At 37.3% G+C, this 21,108-nt stretch overlaps 1 protein-coding gene across 15 annotated transcripts in view; it reads left to right on the forward strand.

Moving 5' to 3' along the window:
* Nucleotides 1-21,108, forward strand: part of LOC113515327 (bromodomain adjacent to zinc finger domain protein 2B) — a 114,041-nt gene that overhangs the window by 54,268 nt on the left and 38,665 nt on the right. For 6 of the 15 annotated variants that reach the window (XM_052898411.1, XM_052898413.1, XM_052898415.1 and 3 more), the window contains exons 10-27: nt 1,259-1,276; nt 2,056-2,140; nt 2,992-3,126; nt 3,591-3,708; nt 4,017-4,112; nt 4,857-5,015; nt 5,992-6,075; nt 6,608-6,712; nt 7,291-7,448; nt 8,026-8,164; nt 8,753-8,877; nt 9,185-9,327; nt 10,459-10,597; nt 11,377-11,463; nt 13,065-13,760; nt 15,670-15,735; nt 17,501-17,545; nt 19,604-19,621. In XM_052898411.1, coding sequence (XP_052754371.1) covers nt 1,259-1,276; nt 2,056-2,140; nt 2,992-3,126; nt 3,591-3,708; nt 4,017-4,112; nt 4,857-5,015; nt 5,992-6,075; nt 6,608-6,712; nt 7,291-7,448; nt 8,026-8,164; nt 8,753-8,877; nt 9,185-9,327; nt 10,459-10,597; nt 11,377-11,463; nt 13,065-13,760; nt 15,670-15,735; nt 17,501-17,545; nt 19,604-19,621 — 2,416 coding nt within the window. The remainder of the gene's footprint in view (nt 1-1,258; nt 1,277-2,055; nt 2,141-2,991; nt 3,127-3,590; nt 3,709-4,016; nt 4,113-4,856; nt 5,016-5,991; nt 6,076-6,607; nt 6,713-7,290; nt 7,449-8,025; nt 8,165-8,752; nt 8,878-9,184; nt 9,328-10,458; nt 10,598-11,376; nt 11,464-13,064; nt 13,761-15,669; nt 15,736-17,500; nt 17,546-19,603; nt 19,622-21,108) is intronic. The other 9 variants (XM_052898417.1, XM_052898420.1, XM_052898418.1 and 6 more) reach the window with 9 other exon arrangements.

Genomic DNA, 21,108 nt, shown 5'->3' on the forward strand with positions numbered 1-21,108 from the left:
TTAACGTCACCATTTATCATCGCACCGCTCACCATCGACGGGAATTCATCTTCGCGCGCTTGAACCTCAATGGTCACGTACAGTGCGGTTACAGAGAGGTTCCTGAGAATGTTCAGGCTGAGATCATGTCAAAATACAGTATAGGGTTCATCGAAATGTTTGTATAAATTTTGCTTTAGGGCCAGCAACGCGCACGTGACACCCCTACTGTTGCAAGGAAACCTGCAATAGGCTATAATGACCGTTTACCATCAAACGGGTTGTATGAACGAATTGTAACTCTTTATTGTTCCCTTTAAAGAATGATACCGGTTATAAAGATTAACAATATGTACACAAACAACATGAATAATTAATTACATAAGCTTAATTACATATAAGCGAGATAAAGAGGCAACAATGGGCGGCCTTATCGCTAAATATCTTTGTGTTGTTATATGATTTGTAGTAGTAAAAGTGATGGATGGACTGTTTGAATGATGATATGGCCAGAATGGGAGTGGATACAGAAATGACTGGAAACAGATGAAAAAAAGGAAAACATTACGGGGACTAAAAATAAATAATTGGGACAAGGTTAAGAAGATGTTAATGTAATTTTTGGGGTGGAGAAGTGCATAAGTTACTTTTGGTTCTGGCTAGTTTATATATATATACCAGAGGGAGACTGTACAAAAGCCGATTGCTTGGGTACCTCTGTCCCATTCGTGTTTCAACCGTGAAGTAGTTGTGTTTTCAGGTTGTGTTTTGGTTTGAAGGGTGGGATATGGGGTGAATTTACTGGGTACAGAGGAATAACACCTGAGTCCTCAGGAATGGCAACGCATGGGAGGTATCATGGGCGAAACAGTATACTCTGTTATGTCCATGGTACTGCTCATGCTCTATAGGCGACGGTTACCACTTTCCATCAGATGGGCCGTCAGCTTGTTTGCCATTCTAAATTGTATAAAACAAACAAAAACATATTCTCATCCACTTGCTCCGCCTGGATCTACATCTTCTGTTAAAAAGTATATATATATATATATATATATATATATATATATATATATATATATATATATATATATATATATATATATATATATATATATATATATATTCTTTATTGCACTAAAACATACATTAACAACAATAAGTTAATAACAATGTTAGCAAAGGCGAATATACATATTTCAAGCCATTGTTTCGTTTGATAAATACGAGTACTATTTATCATTACATGGTCCATAATAAATACTCATTTCTCTTTTAGTGCTGCTTTGGAAGGAGGGTGAGTTGAGCTCTAATATATAGCCTAATATCCCATAAAACAGGAAAAGTTCTGTACTAGTCAAATTACCTAGTTTTCGGCCGTGTGGTCCCGGCATAGAATAGATCACTTCTTCCTTTGTATGTCGTAAGAGACGACTAATGGGGGAGGGGGAGAGATGGACAGCAGCGTTCCTCTTAAAACATCTCCGAAACCTAACTGCGATTGCTAATTCACCTGCCACACGCGGCAACTACTGACAAAACTCCCTAAGTTTTTTTTGATGGGTGAAAATGGTATGGTAACCCCGCCTGCGCTAACGGGATACGCTGGCGGTGCACCAGTGAAGGGTGATAGATGAGAATGAAAACAGGCCAGTTAGCCTATCATGATGAATTCTTCAGGAATTAACCATGATAGTTTCCAGGGGGAACCGCGAGGAGGTCGACCTGGTTGGGTATATTGCTAGCAATGGGATTCTCAGTCTCCATTACTAACAATCCCTTTCCCCCCAACTCCCTAAGTTTGAAGTTTATGTTCAGCAGTGGACAATTGAAGGTTGATATGATAACCTATAAACGTAGTGTAGGACGACCACCCACTAGAGGGAGTGACGACTTCAAATTCATTTCAGGGAGTTAATGGATGCAGGTGACTCGGTGCCGTTCCTTATGACAGTTTATGGGGGAAGCCTATGTCCAGCAGTGGGCTAATACTGGCTGAAACGATGATGATGATGATGACCTATAAGTCTTAGATTATACTATAAATACGTATTAAATAAATAAATTCCATTGCAGCGACCCAGCGTCCGTGCTAGGCGGAGTGCGACTTCCACCAGACACCGAGATCATTAAATACACTTCATCACTTGCAGGACCCAAGGTAAGACCGTATATGACTTTTTTGCACTTTAACCATGCACTGAATAGATAATCTTTGTTTTTCTTATTTCTAATTTAATAAAATTCTAACTAGATGATGTCTGTACATGGGATGTTTTTAAATATATTTATTTGCTATGCTATGGCACACTCACAAACGAAAGTTGCATTTGGTTTTATGTATTTTTTTGCCATTTATGTTATATCGCTTTTTTTTGTGTATGTTGTAATTTGTGTGCTGTAAGTAATGCAAATAAAGTTGTCTATCTATCTATCTATCTATCTATTTATTTACACATACACTAAACAAACTTTTCATTTAAATAATATCATTGGTTAAATACAATCGCTCTTTAAGAAAAATAATATAAATTATACATATTAAATATAACAAAACAACATAATAATGAAGATTACACAATTATATAATAACATTACTATTTTACTTTTAATTGAAATTTAAAAGAAAAACATATAAAAAACAAAATGAATGTAGCAGTGTTTGTGCAAAGGACCTAACTCAGCATATGTCGCAGTTACAAATCTGAAGCTACGACACTGATTTTCAGTGGGCCCTAAATACGTAACTCACGGACACATGTGTGCAATAGATGTTATGTATAAATATATAAGAGTAATATATAAAACAGTGATAAATATATAAGATAAAAATATATGTATATGACATGTCTTAATAAGAGCTATCTACCTATGCAAAGTCGAAGGCGAATCTCTAGTATAACGTAAGTTATACATAATTTTACCAGTTTTGTCCTAATTGAAGGGAGTCAAATGGCGTGATAGAACTAGTAGTGAATAGTTCCATATTCTAATGTGTCAGTGTTGTTTCAGTCAACGCCGGGGTCGACGACCCGCGGTCGCAAGAAGACGATCTCTCTGGATCCGCCGCACGTGTCGCTGCATCCATCCGCCTCGTCGTCCACAGCGCCTGACCGGACCACGCACCCCAGTAAAAGGCAGAAAGTGGTGAGTGACGTCACTACATACATATACATATAAACAGGGGTGAGGATTTGTACAAGAGGAATTACGATTAGAAATACCAACATTATGCATTATAACATATGTATATAACAAACCATTACCAATCATATTGCCAGAGGGAGACTTTGTACAAAAGTCGTTTGCTTGGGCACCTCTGTCCCATTCGTGTTTCTGCCGTGAAGCAGTTGTGTTTGCATGGCTATGTTTCGGTTTGAAGGATGGGATATAGCAATGAATTTACAGGGTACAGAGGAATAACACCTGAGCCCTCAGGAATGGCAACGCATGTAAAGTATCATGGGCGAAACAGTATACTTTGTTATGTCCATGGTACTGCTCATATATATAAGCGACGGTTACCACTTTCTACCAGGTGGGCCGTCAGCTTGTTTGCCATTCTAAGTTGCATAAAAAATATATATGATATAACTATATATTGATTACAGGACGAGTACGGTAACTCGCGGTCGTCGGTGGAGGTGATCCGGCTTCCCAACAAGCCGGAACGTGGCGGTCACAACTCGCTGTCGGGAACTCCGCCGCCCAACCTCTCAGACTATGCGGGTAAACAAAATTATATTTAATTGATGGAGAAGAAAGGTTCTCGAGTGACGACTCCGTATGGGCAAACATAGTGGAAGCGACCCCCCTCTCCCGCACTACATGGAGTGACGACCCCAAATACATTGCAGGGAGTCAGAGGCTCAGGACCATTCCTTATGGCAGTCTGTAGGGAACGCCTATCTTTAGCAGTCGATAGATAATGGCTGAGATGAGGATGTATTGTAAAGTAGTAAAAGAATTAATAACATATGTTTAAACAAAGAAATGTACTTGTTTAATTTCACCTCTGTTGTTCTCGTTACATTCAGGCATATCCCGGGAGCTGCTGCAGACCATAGCTAGTCAGAGCGGAGTGAGTCTGGCCGCGCTCGAGAGACAGCTCGCTGGGTCTACTGCTCCCTCAGGTCAGCTGCCGTTAAAATAGTTTTACACCGAAGGAAACTACATAAGCCATCTGCTCGGGGAACCCTGTCTCACTCACGTTTCTGTTAGACATGGGCTATTATGGATACTGTTCCATTATCTATATATTGGGTTTTGCTGGACACTGATGGCAGAAATAAAGGTCATCACCCGTTTCGATATCGCCCATACCGGTCAGATAGCTTTCATTTCAATTCGGAAGCGAGGCGGTACTGATATTACTCTTGCCTAGCTGACAGCCCACCTGATAGAAAGTGTAGACTCTTGCCTGTAGACAGAAACAGTTCCATGGGCGTCACATAAAACAATGACACCCACAGCACTTCCCACCCCATTCCCATAGGTCCCATAAGCAGTTGAGGACTAATCCCTTACTTTTCCGTAACCTATAATTTCTCTACGCGCTTCTGTAATGCCTCAGCGATGTTTGCCGAAACACAGTGGTTTTGACGCAGTCTGGCGTAAAAAGACAGTTCCGTTCTTAGAATACGCGGAAGTAGCAACAGTATCCTGAACATGTTTGTAAAAAAATTAGATAGTCCTCTAGTGAGAATGCTCGCCGAGAGAACTAGAACATTATTAGTAATTAAGTATTAACATAGTTTTTAAGTATATCTACTAACAAAATATGGACTCAAAATGTCTGAAATAAAGAAATTAAATAATGTACAACAAGAAACCTGTTCTCGCTATTATCCATTGATAATTATCAATTATTATTACAGATTCGGGCCTAAATCTAAGTACGAAGTCTGGTGGGGCGAGTGGAGCTAGTGGGACTACTGGGGCGAGTGGGGCGGGCGCGGACGACAGCCCACTCGACCTCGGCGTCAAGAGTGGGGACGACGATGCGCCTCTCAATCTTTCACTCAAGCCTACACCGCGTATGTTGTACTAATTTTTACTCATGCCTTCATGCCTGGAGAGTGTTGATTGATCAGAACAAAAGGTAGCCTTTGGAGTGGGGTCTCTATGTCTCTAAAGTTATGTCTATATTATGCTTTAATTTCGTTTCAAACAGCAGTGAGTGATGATAGGTGAAGATGAAGTCGTTAGCTGACTTATTGTGATGAATTAACCGCGGTCCTTTTCAGAAAGACCACATAGAAGTTTTATGGGTAATAATAAAGTGGTAACTCTCTCTATTCTGGCGGGGCACCAGTGAGGGATGATAGATGAAGATGAAAACAGGTCAGTTGGCACATTTTGACGAATTCAGCAAGAACTGAACCAGAGGGAGACTTTGTACAAAAGTCGATTGCTTGGGTACCTCTGTCCCATTCGTGTTTCAACCGTAAAGCAGCTGTGTTTGCATGGCTGTGTTTCGGTTTGAAGGACGGGATATGGCGTGAATTTACTGGGTACAGAGGAATAACACCTGAGTCCTCAGGAATGGCAACGCATGGGGGTATCATGGGCGAATCAGTGTACTCAGTTATGTCCATGGTACTGCTCATGTCTATAGGCGACGGTTACCACTTTCCATCAGGTGGGCCGTCAGCTTGTTTACTATTCTAAGTTGTATAAAAAAAAAACCCTTTCTATGCTGGCGGGGCACCAGTGAGGGATGATAGATGAAGATGAAAGCAGGTCAGTTAGCACATCGTGACGAATTCAACAAGAACTAACCACGATAGTTTCCAGGAGGAACAGTGGAGGTTGACCTAATAGGGTCTATCTAGCAATGGAGCTATTACATCCCTATTACTGACAATCCCCCAAGATGTCGACTTGAGATGTATTGCTATTTATGGGCTTACTAGAACCCATTGCAAACAAACAGTCTTAAGAGGCAACTGTGGGGTTTAATCAGTGTTCAAAGTAAAGAATTGGAAAAAATCATAAAAATGTTATTTACAGCGAGCACACAAGCATCGGACGCCCTCTCGCGGTTAACTTCACTGAGTAGTTCCCTCAACGCGACTGGGAGCAACGACAGGATATGTTAGTATAATGATATCATTCTTATTTAGCAATAATTGTTTACAAAAAATTAACATGCCTATAGAATATACCATAGTTCATGATTCGGTCTCAAAGATGAAATATGGTAGTAATATTACAGGGTAATACTTAAAACCTCCTGAAAATCCTTTGGGCTGGCAACTCATGTGTAATCACAACGTATTTCGAAACTGCCGATGTCCACCCTTGAATGCTAGCGAAGTCTCACAAAGACATGTCTTAGTCCTTTTTCATGGAGAGAGAGGAAATATATATATAAATAAAAAAAAAAACTTTACGGTATAAGTAATAGTTCTGAAGTACAGTACGGATATTCCCTGCCGCCTGCTGCCTCACCCCCTCTCAAACACGCGAACATATAAACTATTTTACGCACTAACGCTAACTACACACGCACACGTTGTCACATGTACAGACATTACTTGTGTATGTAGTCGTGACAGGCACAATTCGTGGCGTTTTTGTATGAAGTGTTCGAAGTAAGGTATAGTTGAACATTTCTCGTGTGCAGCTCGCCGGAAGCCGGGCGCGAAGCCCCGACGGGTCGCTCCAGAACTGAGCTCTCAGCCGGCAGACTCGCCGCGGCCCAAGTCCAGCGGCAGCGAAGACAGCGAGTGTATGTGATATTTATTTATATATTACCTCGAATTCAACTACGTTTTACGTGTGGATTTTAGAAGTAAGAAAAACCGACAAAATATGTCACTTATAAAGGGCGTCTCAAGATAAACCAGAGGGAGACTTTGTACAAAAGTCGTCTGCTTGGTTACCTCTGTCCCATTTGTGTTTCTACCGTGAAGCAGTTGTGTTTGCATGGCTGTGTTTTGGTTTGAAGAGTGGGATATGGCAGTGAATTTACAGGGTACAGAGGAATAATACCTGAGTTCTCAGTAATGGCAACGCATGGGTGAAACAGTGTACTCTGTTATAACCATGGTACTGCTCATGTCTATAGGCGACGGTTACCACTTTCCATCAGGTGGGCCGTCAGCTTGTTCGTCATTCTGAGTAGTATGAAAAAAAGCATATACCCCATTACAAATTATACCTTCAGGAACAGAACAGTGACCGCATCCAATTTGGTGCAGTAATTTTGTATGATGTCGAATTTTACAAAACTTTCACATTTGTAATTTTAGTAACGTAAATCTATTTTTTTACTCCCCATTTCATTATCATTTCTTATGGTTTTAGCTGTCCCAGCGTGGCCGAACCGGGAAGGTAGGCCTCGTAATCTCGGGCGGGGGGTGAGCAAGCCAAAGAAGAACACCGTCGCCTCATTATTGGCCCAAAGCAGAGCCCTAGGGCTCCGGCCTGCGCTCGCGCAGCAGCTGCTCGGCGAGACTGACTTGGTAAGATAAAAACCTAGTGAAAATGCTCCTTTGTGGATTAGACATAGAGTGACGGGTGGTAAAAGCTTCTTGTGGGCTCCGTAAATGGCCAGGCTTTAGTCAAGCACGGATCTATTGTGGCTTTTAGAATATACATAAAAGTTAGTGGTCTAAATCTTCTTCTTAATAAAATTTTGCATATTTTACATGTAAGTTAATTATATATCGTTATTTACATTAAAAAATCATACATTTTCCCGTGTGGTCCCAGTATACAATAGGCCCCCCTTGCTTTCACATGGGTGTCGTAGAAGGCGACTAAGGGAGGGCGAGGGATGGATAGCAGCATCAGTCTTAAAATATTTCTAAAATTTTACTACGGTTACCAATCCGCCTTCTAAGCATGGCAAAACCCTCCGATAGGGGGAGCTGATATGATGATAATGACATTAATTAAGTGAAATTAATAAGGAGGATATCTCCTTATTTACATTGCTAACAATGGGACTTGTAATCCTTATCACTAACAGTCCCTGTGTCTGGGGTGGGGTATGTGGGATGTCCGTGTCCGCGGTAAGAGCGTGTGTTGGGTGTGCAGGAGAAGCTGAAGGCGCTGCTGGGCGAGAGCGCTAGCACAGACTCGGAGTGTCCGTCGGACAGCTGCCCGTCCGACTCGGACGCCAGCGACGCCGGCCGCCGCCCGCACGACGCTCAGCTACGTCTGCCGCTCGCGCTCGGTTAGTACTGTACTCCATATACACCTATTCAAATCCACATGACCACATAAAACATATATCAGATTTTAATTTAGACCTTCTGCAAAACAACTGTGAAAAGCCAGTTCAATTCGATGCAATAGATTTTGCTACCACAAATATACAGGCAGATAAACGAAGAAATTTTCTAAAAGTCATTGTTTTGATTTATATTGCCCTTATAAATATGCTAAGGATGATGTTTGTATATAACAACAACAACATGGTCTTCTCTTGCCCGCCGAATGATGTGTGGGCGGGCGAAGTAGGGGCCTCGGGGCGTACCCCATTACCCCGGCTTCTACTCCGGTGGCGACGACTTCTGGGTCACTGGGTTTGCAGCCGGTCTGTGGTCTGTGTATGCCGGCGTGGTGTCTTCTGTTTATATATACTGTGAATGCTAAAGGAGCAAATTGTCAAGGAAACTGTCAACCTTCTTAAGTTGACAGTTTTCTTGACAATAAATAAATAAATAGATGGCTACAGAGCCATATATTTATTTATTTATATTTATACCATTGAACATATTTATAATTATTATTTATTAATTTTGATTTATATACTTCTCAGGCTGGAAGCGCGTGACTGTGATCAAGGGTCTCTCCCGTAACTGCAACATCAAAGGCGACGTCAGCTACTCCCCGCCCGAGCCGCACGCATCGTTGCACATCAAGAACATGCAGGAGTTGCAAGCGGTAAATTGCATTGTGTTACTATCAAAACATTACATATGACTTCTTGATCATAATCGCTGACCAGAATCGGTTATTTTGCTTTAAACTAAATTATATAACTAATTTTTGATAAAAATTTTATAGGACTAATCTGTCCTCACCTATCATTTCTTAATGGTGCCCCGTCAATTTATACCGATAGTGCAGGCGACCATTCTATTATCATCCATTTATAAAATATATATGGATAGTTTCCTAGTTTCAAGTGGACTAGGTTTCAATTTCAATTGTACCCTTTATTTATCGCATTGTGTTTATTTATGTGCAGTTCCTCGAGGCTCGTCCGTGCCCGCCGCTGTCTGCGGACAACTTCAGCTTCAGCGCTCGTCATGTTCTGGGAGAGTACGTGCAGCCACCAGCCTCGCCCGATCAGGAGCCACTGCTCTTCAACGAGACCGAGATCACCAAGAGGTTACCGTCACAACATTCTAAATAAAAAATAATAATGTAAAAAAAGTCAGCAACGCGCACGTGACACCTCTTGTGCTGCAGACATCCATAGGCTACAGTATTATTTACTATCAGACGGGGTATATGCTTATTTGCTACCTTCGTGGTATAAAAAAGAAATTCCATCCCCCTTATTTATAAAACACACTATTTTATGAATAAGGGTTATGCATTCTCATACCTTTATGGGGTAGGCAGAGACAATCAAGTGTCTTATGTCCATTATTTGTGTTAAACGGATCTGGAGATATGACTACTCTCTCAGATGGTATAATAAACTATGTTTTTAAGTATAGTTGAAATTTATAGGTAATTTGTTTGAAGTCCTTGCAATTTTTTTTTTTATTAGGAAAGGTATTGATCATAGATATTGTATCACTTACATATACATATATTTACGTATTGACAGATTGACAGAGATTTAAAAGAGCAACTGTTGAGTTTCTTGCTGGTTCTTCTCAACGGATAACATCTTTCTGAACCCTGCAATAGATTTTAAAAAAGATGACGATTTAAAAGTGCTTGTAAATAAGTCTGTTTGAATTTTCGCGTTGTTTATCCATATTTTAAATATACTATTGGGACTTAATGGATACATACATACCTGCTTCTGTATTGCTTTGGTCCTGTCGTGACCACTACGTGGTGCAATCCACGTCGAAACCTCGGCAATAAAGAAGCAGGTATGTAAGTACTATTTACTTACAAACATTTTTTATCGCGTTATATCCCGATATAAGAGAGGTAACACACACACAAGGAGACACCTTTCAAGGACACGACCTTCAGTAATGAAGTGGACAAAGAGAGAGAAGATATCTCTATAGTTGAAGGGTGGGATATGGCGTGAATTTACAGGGTACAGAAGAATAACACCTGAGTCCTCAGAAATGGCAACGCATGGGGGGTATCATGGGCGAAACAGTATACTCTGTTATGTCCATGGTACTGCTCATGTCTATAGCCGACGGTTACCACTTTCCATCAGGTGGGCCGTCAACTTGTTTGTCATTCTAAGTTGTATAAAAAAAAGTGTATAGGTCTTTTTGTGTTGCTACTCGTAACATTGGGCCATGTTTCTGTGGTAACCAGGCTGGAGGAGGCGCGGTCGCTGGCGGCGCTGGGCGGGCGGCCGACGCCGCCGCCGGTGGACCGCCGCATCGAGCTGGCGCGGCGCCAGCAGGCCGCCCGCCACGCGCGCCGCGACGCCTGCGCCCGCGACCGCGACCAGGTTTGTCAGGCCCCGCCTTGACATTTTTTTTTTTGACTGGTGAAAATGGTATGGTAACCCCGCCTGCGCTAACGGGATACGCTGGCGGAGCACCAGTGAAGGGTGATAGATGAGGATGAAAACAGGCCAGTTAGCCCATCATGATGAACTCATCAGGAATTAACCATGATAGTTTCCAGGGGGAACCGCGTGGAGGTCGACCTGGTTGGGTATATTGCTAGCAATGGGGTTCTCAGTCTCCATTACTAACAATCCCTTTCCCCCTGACATTTTTATTACCTCCACTATCATTTGAAACTCTTGCTAATGAATTTTTATTATCTTAATGTTATATTTCTTGGCTTACTACGTCGCCTTCTAGATGTCTTTAACCTGCCTTCGAAAAGAAAGATTCTCTTGTACCTTTAACCGACTTCAAAAAAAGGAGGTTCTCAATTTAGTTGTGTTTTCTATGTTTGTTACCTGGAAACTTGGTCAATTCCAAACCGATTTTGAGAATTCTTTTTTTTTTTATCTGAAAGGTATATCCTTACAAATTAATCTAAAGAAATTTTATCAAAACCGATTCAGTAGTTTAGTTATTAAATCAAAATAGCTGGTTTTGCTACAACTATAGTTGGTTTCCTTTTTATGAAATGTCAATATCAGATTTAAGAACCTTCTTCTATTAAAAATACAAACTGATTAATAAACCTATTAGTTATTTAAAAACTATTTCTTTTTGTGTGACTAACTTGTTTAATTACACAATAACTACAATAAATGCATTTTCACCACAGGCGAGACTAGTCAGAGAGCTAGAGAGGACCGAAAAAGCGGAAATGGCCAAACGAGAGAAAGAGGCCAGGAGTCAGCAGCTTTTAGAGGTGATATTTCATTGTAATCATATATGTATTGGGCGTTTTTCAAACAGGGTATCTTTATATAGGTATGTTTGTATTAATTGTATGGTAGCTCCCATATTATTAAAAATAAAAATAAAATATCTTAAGTGTGAGAAGAATGTAATTTTCTTCTGCAAACAAATATATTTTAAACAGTGTCAGGAATCGTGACTCTTTTTAAGGGATAAGTCCGCTTGCGTACCTTGATTTATATATATATATATATATATATATATATATATATATATATATATATATATATATATATATATATATATATATATATATATATATATATATATATTAAATGTGAATGTATAACATAGCTTATGCAAACAAACACGTCGCTAAACAACGAGATATTTTGTAGAATCATTATTGTATCAGCCATTAACTATCCATGGTTGAACATAGGCCTCCCCCTTAGGTGAATTTACCAGTAGTTGCCACGCTTGGCAGGCAATTTATTTCTTAATGTGTCTACATTTAAAACATGTATACATTCAAACAAAAATAGCTACGAATTGAGAATCTCCTTTCTTTGAGAGTCGTTTCAGAATCAAATTGTTCCACGCGTTCTCAAGTCATGTCCTTATCAACGATAAGCATTCAATATTTGCTAGTGATTCGCCCTGGCTTTGCACGGGCACAAGTTATTGAAAGATACTGAATTTATCTATGTTCACATAAGTTTAATTACTATATATTGTCAGCAACGCGCACGTGACACCCCTAGTGTTGCAAGCGTCCATAGGCTACAGTGATCGTTTACGAACAAACGGGCTGTACGCTTGTTTGCCACCTTTGTGGTATTAAAAAAAAAAAAAAACATAAATCTTCCATAAAAATGTATCTAAATGACAGTGAAACTCATTTCAAAATCCGTTACATGGTTTAATAGTAAGCGGAAGAAATGGACGGACACGTGCAGCGATTTTATTTATTTATTCTTTGTTGATCACATTTCAAAAAAATGTCTGGTACAAAAGGCGGACTTAATGCCATATAACATTCTCTCGCAGTCAACCTGCGGCAAAACAGAATGTAATTATGCGGTGAAAAATTGAAATTCGTTGTAAATAAACTGTAACAAAAAAAAATAGTTTGTACTTGTTGCATACAATACATATATATATATTAAAGATATCAATGTATAATTCAGATTTGTATGATTTCGAATATGGGACCTACCATTTCTTTTTTATTCTATATCTATGTGTTTAAACCATTTGCTTGTGTTTATTATTTTATTATCAATTTGATGCTTGGCAACATTGTGTTCACATACGTAGCTCCTTCAAAAGCAAAAAGAACCTTATATTTAGGATAATTTAGTACGAATCTTGGTCACTTTTTGCTTTTTTTTTTAGACGGCAAACTCTACGCTTTTAGTTAGTAGTTACTGTGTGTCTTAGTACATCTATATAATAGTATACTTTCTCTATCTATTTATGTAAATCTATGGGCTGAGTTCTAACAAAAAAAAATTATAATAATATGGGGAAAATTGACAATGTTGTCAACAATCCAATTGATAATAAACCCCCGGCTTGATATCGAAAATAATAAATCGATTATGACAGCATATCAACAAGAATCGATCGCAGCTGACCATCGAGCCGTTGCCGGCGGCACACAAAATCGGTAATGCCGATTGGAAGGTACCAGATGTAGTGATGGGACCAGCCAAATCGAATAAGGATCGAGTGATGCCGCCCATTAGTTTGTCCCTTATACCAGTTGGGCCTAAAGATACCCAGAATTCGCCCATCAAAGCTCTCAACTTCGAAACCACGTGGAAAGAGAACGAAGAATACAACGCTTTGGATAAAATGAAGGATTTCGCCGAGAAAGCCGCGTTCGACTTACCGAAACCGGCCAGTGACAAGTATTACGACTTTACCCTGATGAGAACGAACGAAACACGACCTAAGGCCCAGGACAAAGAGAACAATTTGGAGAAACTCATAGAATCGTACTCGCGGATCAGCGAGTTTATGAATGGTTGCGATTGGTCGAAATTTCAAGCGGACAAAAAAAGCGAGGACCCCAAATCATTGGAGCAGAAATATTTGGATGCCAAAAACGAATTCATGTCACAAAACCTGAGTTTGATGCCTAAAGAGAATCACAAGTCCGTCCTCAAAGAAGTGATCGACTTAAGCGAGGACGATGACAACATATTGAATGATATAATATCGAAAAAAATAAGCAAAGGCACGTTCAATATCGGCAAAGATGGAGCTTTATCGATATCGGTCCATCCGTTCGGCAATTCGGTATGTTGGAGAATTGAGCAATTATACTAACTTTCGGGTTTCACTAACACAACTCTATGGTCTTAACTAATATATTGTCTATGGTTCATTAACTACATCACTTGAGCACGAACTCGTAGGGCACGCGACATTGCTAAATAATATGCTGTAAATGTATCATGCGTAATAAATATAACGCCGCGTTATATAGCTATATGCATTTAGTTACCACGGAACGGAAAAGGGGGCAGCACTTTACATCACCATATGATTAATCTCGATTATTACTATACTTGCTATATTCCTAAATATTATATTAATATTAAATTGCTCGTATGTAATACTAATTTTAGTTTTATATATGCTATATTTTTTTTATTTTTTATATATAACCTATTTTTTGTTACTATTATTTTGACATAATGTATTTTGTATAAATGTTGCTTCACGAAAAGCAAATATTTTTTGCTACGTAAAGAAAAATGACAATTGTACTCGCCATAACATTAATATAGGGCCAACACAATTAATTACAAAAAGAAATGTTAAAATCGGTTCAAGTTTGGCGATGTTATCTCATGGCCAATGGTGATGTTATTGTACTTACTAAATTGACGTAAGTAATTGACATAAAAAAATTAAATATAATTAATGTCAATTTATTATTATGTACTGAATTCGTATCAATAAAGTTGGCACTTATAATTCTGCGAGTTTTGTATGATGCGAGTGACAGGTCATTTAAAATATGTCCATGATACTGCTCATGTCTATAGGCGACGGTTACCACTTTCCATCAGGTGGGCCGTCAGCTTGTTTGCCATTCTAAGTTGTATAAAAAAAATACTTAAATGAAACTTACGCATTCAATAAAACATTTAATAATAAGAAAATATCATTTATGATTATTAGATTGATGCTAACTCTAAAAATCTGAATAAATTCAGTCCCAAAGATAAGTGGTAAACGAAACGAAAATTAATGATAGAATCGTTTCAGGCAGTGTCCACGCAAGGAAGAATAAGACATACTACATCACTATTTCATTCTATTTCATGAATTCCCTTATATTAATAATCTCAGATCCTTCAAAGCGTGAAAAAGTACTTAGTAACCCGGTATATTATGGCCAATTGAGAGTAGAATATTCCTTTTTTTTATACCACTTAGAATGTCAAACAAGCTGACGGCCCACCTGATGGAAAGTGGTAACCGTCGCCTACAGACATAAGCAGTACCATGGACATAACAGAGTATACTGTTTCGCCCATGATACCACCCATGCGTTGTCATTCCTGAGAACTCAGGTGTTATTCCTCTGTACCCAGTAAATTCACGCCATATCCCACCCTTCAAACCGAAACACAGCCATGCAAACACAACTGCTTCACGGTTGAAACACGAATGGTACTGAGGTACCCAAGCAATCGACTTTTGTACAAAGTCTCCCTCTGGTAAAATTGATCTCAGTCATAGACCATATCGTCCCTGAGTTAGCACAGCCAGTGTAGGCACATGTCAAGCTTTATAAAAAAAAATCTAATTTGCAATAACGAGTTTGTCGATGGATTCGTTTACGTGTCTAAGGGGCAGTTCTTTTGTAGCAAAAGCTGTTAAAATGTCAACTGTCATTCGCACCATACTATAACGTGCAGAGTATAAGCTATTTATTAGTATAATCAATTTTTAAAATTACAGAATTGACACTAATGTTTACTAAAAAGAAAAAAATTAATAATTATTTATATTTCTCACTTCATAAATGGCGGCTTAATTTTTATTTTCCAAATATATTAACATTATTTAATTATGTAAATTCACCGCTTTTTTTTTGTTCACAATCTTAAACATTTTCATTTCTTGTTTCATGTTTGCTGTTTTTATAATTTGCTGTACCGCTTTCAATGTTGTTCGCACGTATGTAATGAAGGCTAAGAAGAGAAAACAGGAAGAGGTAGAAAGACAAAGAATAGAGGAACAAGCGAAACGGCAGCAGGTTTGTAGCGAGAGGGTTTACTTTTTTATTTTTAATTATCGTAAGCCAGTTCATTACAACAAACAAAAAAAGAAAAAAATAGGACCGTAATTTTTTTTTTTTTGTTTTCTTATTATGTACATAAAAAAAAACTTTCACGATCGGGACTTAACGCAACTACTATTTGATTTTTATTATCAATGTTTAACCATTAAGTATGTAAATTCCGAACGTAAATATATAATTTAAAATACATTAAAAAAGTTTCACGAAAAAAAAAACTGGAATAAATTGTATGGACGAAGGTTCAAAATTGGTGACGTAATTACGTAATGTAGTAGATAATAACAATAATAATAGTCTTTTGGAATAAAAAAAAAATTTGTTACTATTACAAAAGTAGTAGTACGATATTGTGGTTTAACTATAATAGTTATGTAATGTGTGTGTATAATGTTATGTAATGTACCAGAGGGAGACTGTACAAAAGTCGATTGCTTGGGTACCTCTGTCCCATTCGTGTTTCTACCGTGTATCAGTTATGTTTGCATGGCTGTGTTTCGGTTTGAAGGGTGGGATATGGCGTGAATTTACTGGGTACAGAGGAATAACACCTGAGTCCTGAGGAATGGCAACGCATGGGGGGTATCATGGGCGAAACAGTATACTCTATTATGTCCATGGTACTGCTCGTGTCTATAGGCGACGGTTACCACTTTCCATCAGGTGGGCCGTCAGCTTGTTTGCCATTCTAAGGTGTATAAAAAAAAAGTAATTCAAACTTCATCATTATTATACCAGCCCTTAACCGTCCGCTGCTGAACATAAGACTCCCCCTTGGGAGGGTTTTTCCAGTAGTTGCCTCGCTTGACAGGCAGATTGGCAACTGCAGTCAGTTTGTAGATGTTTTAAGAGGAACGCTGCTGCCCATCCCTCGCCGTCCTATAGTCAACTTTTACGACACCCACGGGAAAAAGGGGTAGCCTATTCTATGCCGGGACCACACGGCTATGTTATGTAACTATTATAGTTAAATCACAATAACCTACTATACTATACAAAGCTTTATATGTTTATGGCTTTGCTGACCTTTTTTTTTTCCAGGTAATTATAACTATTATAAACATATATTACATAATTTTTAGTATAATAGTTTTTGTAGCGCACGCCCAAATAATTATTTCCATAGACAATTTTTTCTCATTTCTGTATTTTTTTTAATAATATATAGCTTATTTTACTAGATGATAATGTAGCTTTCTATAGGTGAAATCATTTTTAAAATTGGTTAAGTAATTATTGAATTTAATTGAAAATTGTGTTGCAAAAAAAAAAACTTACTTCAAAAAGGAGGTTCTCCATTCGATTGAATTTTTTTTATGTTTGTTATCTCATAAGTCCGTCAGTTATAAACCGATTTGGGAAATTATTTTTTACCTAAAAGTATATACTTACAAATGGGTCTTATAGAAGTTTCATCTAAATATGTAGCTTCAATAGTTTAGTTTTTAAATTAAAATAACTGTTGTTTTTTTTTTTTGTGGTAAATAATCTCCAATTATAAATGATTCAAGCATGAATTTTAAAATACAAATGTTTAGCCTGACATTCTAGGATCTCCGGATCGTAACCAAACGTTGTACAACTGAGGTGTCGCTGTTGCGCTAAAATTGAAGTTAGTTTTTTTTTTGGAACACAATCTTAATTATCAATTATGCACCATCTTTATGAAACATATTCAGCAAATAAAATATTTGATTGACTGATTGATTGATTTTTGTTTCAGGAAAGAGAAATAAAGCGACAACAGGCAATGCTGTTAAAGGAACAGGTACTTATCACGGAATGATTCAAACATTATTGATGTGTGTGTGTGTGTGTGTGCGTGCATGCATGCTTGCGTGCGTGCATTCGTGCGTGCGTGCGTGTTTTTATCTTGTATATACTAGGTAGGACAGAACGACCCACATTCTAAAAATATCGGATCTTTTATGCAATGTATAATAGCAAACAAGCTAACAGCCAACTGATAGTATATATATTTTAACAATTATTTGTTAACTAGTTTTTATCCGCGACTTCGTCCGCGTGACCGTGTAGTTTATATCCTTCTCCATCCCATATAGTACGTGTATACCGAATTTCATAGTGATTGGTTAAGCCGTTTAGGAAATAAAGGGTAATAAATAATCTCACTTTCACATTTATAGTAATTGTAAGGATATCTAGTGTAAATACAAATATGATATGGAATTTCCTAGAACGTTGGTTTTTCTGTTCTAACTTATAACTTGAGGGCGTACCATGAAATGTTTTCCGAAATTTCGAAACTGAACGAAACAAAAGTTTGATGTTTAAACTACATTACTTATGATGAATTAAATGTTAAGGCTCCATTTACTGCACCAAATTCGGTACGAACAAAAACACAATTTATTTATTTATTAAACTTTAATACACTTAGAAACTGTAAATGGCGGACTTAAAACTATATACATTCATGCACCTACTAACACGCACTCGCTCAACTTTCACTTACTCTCTCACCCATACTAGTACATACACGTAGATTATAATTTTTTTTTATTTCATTTATTAACTTGTATACTCTTACCTTTACAAATTAAATAAAATAGATGTCCTTGAGTTTGGGAGCCTGGTGATCTGTAAGACGGGTTATCCTAGTACCGATACCATTCTCTCACAAAGATTGTTTTAAATTGTAACCTATATAGCTGTAAATATAGCTGTAAAAATTTCAATCATACTTGTATTTATGCACATAAATTATATGACCTTATCTACCAGTCGACCGTAGAGAAAGTTAGAGATTAAACTCGAAAATTCGGAATTTCATTTCATGGTAGATCCCTTGATTGTATGTGTGTGTGTGTGTGTGTGTGAATGTGTAGTTTGTGAGACTATGTTTTCCTCTGTTCTAAACGCAGTGTGTATAGTAATTAACAATACTTTACTTTCTAACACGTTTTATTGTAAATATTCCTTTGTAATTAAAATATATTTGTGGAGAGTGCATTCGTGAGATTGCCTATAAGCAGGATGAGGTTTGGATTTCGCATCTCGAGTTCGATACCCGGTCAGTTTCATTTTAAAGGTAATAATAGAATTTGTAAAAATTCATAAAAAAAATGTTTTTTTTTTTCATAATGATGATTATAGAAGTATATTCATAAATTAGATAATTTATCGAAAGTATCAAATATTTAATTTAATAAAGTTTAAAATAGTACAATCAAGAGTGTTTAATACATTACTTGACATACATATATATTTGCAACCGTCAAAATATCGCTACGTATATAAAATACAAAAAAGTTACAGACGAATTGAGAATAAAAACCCATATTTTTTATGAAGACTTAAAAAACTTGTTTAATTTGTACATGTATGATATATGTAAATAATATATGTAATACTATTTAAATATATATACTTACTATTACATTATTTTGACCCCCAACTTTGGATTTTTTTATGCAACTTAGTATGGCAAACAAGCTGACGGCCCACCTGATGGAAAGTGGTAACCGTCGCCTATACACATGAGCAGTACCATGGACATAACAGAGTATACTGTTTCGCCCATGATCTCTTGGTGATGAACCCATGATGATGATTTTGAGTTTATCCATTACAAATCAAACAATCAAATCTTTCCACTTTGTTAATATAAGTGTTATTATTTCTTGTAATTATTTTTGTATCTATAATAAGTTTACTATTGTAATCTTTTGGAGGGAACAATAAAGAGTATCTATCTATCTATCTATCTATAAGTGTAGATTAGTAAGTATATTGTGTAACTGTCTGTACATTTGTGTCCGTTTTCTTTTCCAATCGCCATCTGGAATGTTCGCGGTGGTCACAGCAAAAGTATATTACTGAGGTAATTTCTCTCTCTAATGATTTTAGCTTCAATAAGTAGTATAGATATTTTATACTTATACTACTTATTGACACATGATATTTTAATGTAATAACTACCGGTTTAACTTACGTGTAATTATATCGAGAAACCTCAATTAATTTCGAGATCATTACAGACTCGTGCATAGCGTCATAGCCGCTCATGATTAAGGGTCACAAAGTGATACCGAAACTATTTATTGCATCGTAAACAAAAATATACACATAAAACTAGTTGTGCTTTCACGATCTAATTACATGTAAATTAAATCGTTAGTATTTACGTTAAAGTATATTATTTGTATTAAACAGTACTGGTAGTGCATGGTATTTATAATCTCAAATAACAGAACTTAATGAAAGGTAATCAAATGTTGATGAATTCAGACATACATTTTTTTTAATGGGTAATAATCTCCTAGGCATATCCCCCGGCATAGGGTTTTTCAAGAAATAAATAATATAAAAAATAATAAATATAAAAATAAAAGGATAAACAGGGGGATTACTATGAAATGAAATTCGGAATTTTCGGACTCAATTTCGTGTTTTAGTTCGTACCGAAATCTTTAAAAAAAAAATCTATATTTTACCATTTTTAATATTTTTAAATGATCACATACCAGTTAAATGCTGCTTAGCATGTAATTTTAACATCAAATGTATGTTTCGTTAGGCTCCGAAATTTCGGAAAATATGTCATGGTAGGCCTTCAGGTTTCTTCAGGGAAGAAACAATTAACAAACAAATATTAGATTACAAGATTCTTAAGTATATATTTAAAAGAACAACATAAATAAGTATTGCTTTACATTTCCTCTATTCAATAATGCACCGCCTACTTATTTCCCTGTTCGCCCAATGGTTGACTGGTAGAGAACACCGTCCGGTGTTAAGTCCGCCAAATGTACATAGAATATTACTGTGCTTTAAAGTTTAAATAAATAAACAGTGCATAATCTCGAGGTTTTTCCATTAGACTACAGCATGTAGTTCTTCACAAATAGGGATAAAGAGGTTTCTTATGGGTCGGCAATGCCCTAGTATTATAGTAGCGTATGAACGCCTACAAGCCTGCAATAGGCGAGCTTGTTAGCTTGTTAGCCACCTCAGTGGTAAAAAAAAAAACCGTGGCGTAACTATACTATCCTAGGTCCGTAATAAATTTATTGGATAGGAATTCTTTATCTAAAAAAAATGCTCGTAGTTATTGTTTCATTTTAGGCCGGGGAAATGGAAATAAGAAATGAAATTCTTAGGCCGGGAGTCCGTGGTAATTTGCCCGCTTTGCCACTCTATTGTCATCCCATTGAACACTATCTAAATGATGTTAGTAACAAATCGAAAGATTCAATCGATAAATCGATTTTTTATTTATACTACTATTGGACATGAACAGATCGTCTTACTGGTCGATTTAGTCATTAATTTGATTATATTTTTATTAAGTTTTACATATATTTATAA

This window comes from Galleria mellonella, unplaced genomic scaffold (assembly GCF_026898425.1).
Source record: "Galleria mellonella isolate WM207_F2 unplaced genomic scaffold, CSIRO_AGI_GalMel_v1 utg424, whole genome shotgun sequence".
Classification (NCBI taxonomy): Eukaryota; Metazoa; Arthropoda; class Insecta; order Lepidoptera; family Pyralidae; genus Galleria; species Galleria mellonella.